The sequence below is a fragment of the Nanorana parkeri genome, unplaced genomic scaffold (assembly GCF_000935625.1).
Source record: "Nanorana parkeri isolate BGI_ZX_2015 unplaced genomic scaffold, ASM93562v1 scaffold16, whole genome shotgun sequence".
Lineage (NCBI taxonomy): Eukaryota > Metazoa > Chordata > Amphibia > Anura > Dicroglossidae > Nanorana > Nanorana parkeri.
In genome coordinates this window covers 1814899-1820508 of record NW_017306284.1, presented here as the reverse complement: position 1 = coordinate 1820508, position 5610 = coordinate 1814899, and the positions used below count along the sequence as shown (strand labels likewise).

At 45.8% G+C, this 5610-nt stretch overlaps 1 protein-coding gene across 1 annotated transcript in view; it reads left to right on the top strand.

Moving 5' to 3' along the window:
• Positions 1–5610, top strand: part of YWHAZ (tyrosine 3-monooxygenase/tryptophan 5-monooxygenase activation protein zeta) — a 41680-nt gene that overhangs the window by 31957 nt on the left and 4113 nt on the right. Inside the window, exons 4-5 of the mRNA XM_018559364.1 lie at positions 3421–3584; positions 3669–3764. Of these exons, the coding sequence (XP_018414866.1) occupies positions 3421–3584; positions 3669–3764 (260 nt within the window). The remainder of the gene's footprint in view (positions 1–3420; positions 3585–3668; positions 3765–5610) is intronic.

Here is a 5610-nt window from a genome sequence, read left to right as displayed (position 1 = left end):
GCGGCGCTCTGAGCAGGGTCATCTGGCAGTCTCCGGCCACCTAAATTAGGACCCAGAGACTGCCAGATGACCCCGCTCGGGGCACCGCCCACCGGAGCAGCAGTGACGCTCGGCGAGGTAACTAAGAAGAAGAAAAAAAACATAGCGCAAGCTTTGGCGCTAGGCTTCGGGGCATTTTGACAAGTACTTGTCAAAATGCCCTGTATCGGGCCTGATTCCGATGCTAGCATCGGTATCGAGACATCCCTACTCCTAAGTGTACATTATAGTTTCACATAACATGTAAACTAGGGGACTTTTACTGATGGTGGTGTGGTTACATAGGAGTTGGAAGGCAGCGAGCATTATGTAATAGTTCTGGCATTTGACAGGGTAACAACTGTCAGCTGCAAGTATCATTCTCAGTCAAAGTTGAGCTAAAAAAGGATCTATAAATCTTCCATAAAAAAATCCTGCAGTTATAAAATGTAATGTCCCAATATTGGCTTTTACTCTCCTGACACAGCTTTATGCTCTCCCCAATAGAATGACGCAGTCTTCTCCTGACAGAACTTGAGCTGGGGCTTCATTGACTCCTGAATCTTGTATCAGTGGCTTGTTTAATCGCTTCCCGGCCTGTCAGGAGCTTCTTGGATGTAACAAGACGTCTAAAGACAGTCCCTGCCCTCTGCTGGTCTCGGCGTGAGCCCAGGACCTCTGTGACGGGATCAGAGGGAGGTCAGCCCACAAACTTCTTTCCGATCTCCTCTGCGGTGTCAGAATGCAGGAAGTGATGTATATTACATCACTTCCGCATTCTGCTGTCACTCTCCGGCTTGATAAGCTGGTGAAGCAGATTTCTGCTACATCAGTTTCTTTGGGGGTCCCTAGATGACATTAGGAGTCTTAAAGACCCCTGATGTCTCCATAAAGAGGACCTGTCATATCCTCTTTGCCATCACACGGGACTTCTTAGTCCCCTATGTGATAACAATGTTAAATTGAAGAAAAAAAATACAGTTGCAAAAAAAAAATTAAACTCGCACAAAAAGAATAAAAAAACCCCCCACAAATGGTTTTTAGAGTCCTCCGCCCCACATACATGCGTGCAAACGTGTTATCGCATATTACCGCAAACTTCACAGTGAGAGCAATAATTCTAAGCCCATCAATCACTGATAACACTAAACTAATGAGCAGTGAAAGCTTTTAAAGCGTCGCCTACGGCCAATTTTGGGTATGGTAGTTTTTTGAGATTTTCGTGGGTACGGGCAATTTTTTGGTGTCTATTTACCTGACGTGACCCCGTCTTTACATTTATTACCACCTGATTTTTTTGGTAAAATATAAGTCTAACAATGTAAAAAAAAAGCTTTGTTTTGTTGTGGGGTTTTTTTTTTTCTTAAATTTTCAATAATTTTATATACCATATGGTGATTATATACCATCAAACGAAAGCTCTATCTGCCCCCCAAAAAATGGACTTGGGAGGCGTTGGAGTTTGAGGTTTGGGTGGGCAGTCACTTAGGTTGTGACACGAGTGTAATGCCAACTTTTGATATAACGTTGCTGTGACTGATGTCACTGTAGTGCAGGGATCTGACAGGGAAGGATTGGGCTGGTTGTCTTGTGGGAGTGAAAGTGAGAGAGCAGATCGACTCTGTATTTTTGTTTTTTTATATTGTAGTGACCATGGCATTTGTCATGCAGCAGTGCTTGACCAATCAGATGGCCAGCTCATTGTTCAGTTTGTAAAGAAGTGTCATTCTGGAGATGGATGTGGGGTTTATTCCCACTGGAAGTGCACGCGTCATGTTTACACATACATTTGGATATGCATTTTTATGCAGTGTGCATAATGAGCGCCTAGAGGGATATCTACCCCTACATGACCCAATTCTACCCTACTTTGTGGAGGTGGAAGTGATCTCAAAGTGGTAACACTTCTACACATTATGGAAGACTCAAACTCCTCCAGACTTGTCCATAAGAATCACCAGTGCCCAATGCAGAGACTAGGCAGATTGACCTGTTTACAATCAGCCCAGTTCACACCACGCCGCTGCTCTGGTATGTGCAGAAAAAAGCACTGTGGTGCAACACCGTACAACTGCATTGCACCACGCTGTGGCTGTTAGAACTGAATGAAATTTCACCGGTGACATTTCAACAATGTTCTAACCAAAAAATAAACTGCAATTCGCTGGGATTTGCACATCAGTACTTTCAGGGGATTGCATAGGTTTCCTCTTCCACCTTCTCTCCTTAGCCTTGCCATTTCTCTTCCCAATTCATTTCCGTCACAACAGCAGCTCGGGTTTTTGCAAATGCTGCCTTCTGTGTCTGTCAAATGGGACGCCAATTTTCTCCAGACCCTGGAGAGATTCTTACTACTGCTTACTTCAGCCTGATACTCTGAGTATTCCTCGCAGCTTCCTCCATCTCTGTAGCAAGACTCAACAGGAAGTGAGAGTATATCTTTCCAGTGTGAGGGATTTCCTGTCTTCAGTGGGGAAGCTAGACATGGTCACCTGGGGCAAAGCCTCAGAGTTGCTTCCCCCACCACATCCACACACCCAGTGGCACCTCTCCTGAAGCGGCACAGGCTCCCCCCCCCCTCGCTTCGGCCCGGCCTGTCTTTAAACGATTGTCACAAGTGCCATTGGAATGTTCCCCTTACTCCTGATCTGGTGGCAACTCAAAATCTTTAGTTTTTTACCCTCCCTTTCACTCCCGGTGCCACTGGTGATCCGGACAATGGAGCGCATCTCCCTATAACAGCAATACAGACAAAAACCTGACCGATCCGAACCCCTCAGCACGCCATCCAAATCTATATCTAATTGATATTTTCTCTTCCATGGTTCCCTCCTGCCACCCCCTGCCATATATCAACATGCTGATGAAACTTTTTATATAAAGCCTGTCCCTTTGCAATACATAACTTATATTGGACCCTGTGATGTGATCACTGTGCATCTGTGCTCCTCTATGCAATGCTGGCAGATCAAATTATCAAAGTGCCTTGATGAATCTAGAATCCTAAATATATTCAGTGTTAATTAACCATAAATGACATCATTCTATTATGATGATGTTCAGTGGTCAACAATGCTTAGCCACTGGATTGGAGCTGAAGGACGGCTTTTTAATGATATGATGGAGTACTCTTTAAAAATGTGACTGTCCCTGAGTACTGTGACTGTCCCTGTCTATTGTGACCTATAGGGAGGTGATTCCTGCAGAATGAACAGGTCCTCTTTAATAACACACTGGACCTTCTCTGAAAAACAGACCCATTCTAGCCAACCTGACCCAGGGAATCCGATTCCTGTCATCGATCGAGGAATTTGAAATCATTAATTGAAGTTTCTATTCTATTAATCCTGACTCTGAGATGAGACGGCACTGACCTCAAACTCTTTATTCTTGTGATTGCAGCAATCGTGGAGCAGTCTCAGCAGGCATACCAGGACGCTTTTGACATCAGCAAAATGGAGATGCAACCAACACACCCCATAAGGTTGGGCCTGGCTCTGAACTTCTCCGTCTTCTATTACGAGATCCTGAACTCCCCGGAAAAGGCGTGCTCTCTGGCAAAAACCGTAAGATCACGACAAGATCATTGTCTGTGGTGTGTGTATGATGCAGTTTACTGGCTCCTGGCTATAACTGACTTCTTTCTTTAGGCCTTTGACGAAGCTATTGCCGAACTCGATACCCTGAGCGAAGAATCATACAAAGACAGCACATTAATAATGCAATTACTGAGAGACAATTTGACAGTAAGTGTACATGAAATTGTTTGTAATGTATGACCGACCGTATTATGTGATGTCAGTGTAAAACAACTCTATGCAAGGTAAAGAGACCCTGTCACTAGTCCCCTCATTTAAATGGCAATCTTTCATAAGCACAAGCATTTCACATATTTTAGGCATGTGATTTACCTGTAAAAACTCCCCTTGTGTAGATATCTGGACTGCTGCTGGGTGGATATGATGTCCGCAGACTCAGAGCTGTCACTAAAATCACATTCTATAATAGTGGTTCTCAACCTGTGTAACCTCAGGACCCAGATTTGTCCTTGGTCATTTAAGTCGCGACCCAAGTTGCACTGCAATAGAATGCATGGCATTGGGGTACCACGCCTTGTGGTGCGGGCGTACCAACTTTGGGTGGGAGGTGCATTTGGGGTACCATTCAAATGAATGGGAACACAACACACCTCCCGCACCAGAATGCATGGTAGTTTAACACACTACTAGTGTGAAAGGGCCCTCAAACATTGACATGCATACACAACACAATCTCGCAAACTCAGACATTCTCACACGTGGACACTCCCAGTCTCCCTACCTTACAAGAACTGGAGACTGGAGTGGATTGTTAGCCCGGGGTACAGTGTGGGCTGCTGTGCTGTGACGGAGGTCCATCCATACGTGCATTGGGTTCTGTAGGGCTTTGGGGAATCTGTAACTGATCAGAATACAGCAGAGTGTACAGGAAGGTATTGGCTGATTTTTTTTTTTTTCTTCTGGCAGATATTTTATGTGCTGCATAAAATATTGCTAGGTAAAATCTGCAATGACAAAACTATTCTGAATGAAATGTAATCTGCAGCACTGTCTGCTGGTAAAAATCCGGTATGGCAGCACAACCGAACATTGCACTTGGAGAAGATCTATGAGGTGAGTGATTTCCACTCATCCTCATAGTTTGAGCCGACCTGTGACAAAGAAGCTGTCACAGGTCGGCTCTATCGATCGGGAAGTGAGCAGAAACATGCAGCCGATCCGCTCACTTCCTAATCGTCTTCCTGCAGTGAGAGGTAACGGTCAGTCACTGCTCCCCACAGGGATTCCCCTTTCCACTCTCCGATCCTCCAGCACTGACTGGCGGAACGGACGGGGGAGGGGGTGGGTACAGCTGTCTCTTCCTCTAGATAGGCAGAGCCAGCTGTCTCTCACGCAGCTGGGTGGATCTCAACAGCATTGTCGGGATCTGTCTCGGCTGCAGCGCTCTCAGTATATCGCGGGCAATAGCTCGCTATATACTGAGCTTTGGGAAAAACACTTACCCCATAGTTCTCTTTTTTTAAGCTGGACGTACAATATTCGTTTTGTCCTTGTTCAGGCCTGTAGACTGAGCGAGAAACAAATCTCTAGATTCCCCGAACCATGATAAACAGTGAATGGGGGAATCTTCCCCCACCAGGCTTTTGTATTTTGATAGTAGTGGGTGTGACGCTGTTGGAATACCCGAGCGGTGACTTCAGCGAAGAATTTTTGGACCAGCTCCTTCAACATTTTTGTTGAACAGTTGGGGTTCTGATGGGACCACATACTGCTCGAAATTCAGTTTAATCAGCAGGACTTGGGTGAAATTCACGCAGTGTCTGGCCAGCTTCAGCCTCTGTGGAGTAAAGTTTATCAGCTGTAGGCGCAGTGGCAGCTCTTTGGGTTACTCAGGGGGCCTCAATTAAACAGGGAAGGTCTTTTTTAGGAAATGCCCTTTAAGGCCCCATTCACACGGGAATTGGCCGGCACGTACAGCTGCGTGCACGGCCAGGGCGTATTGGGCAGCTCCCGGGAAGGACAGGTACTGCATGTGATAAGGACGCAGCCCTTG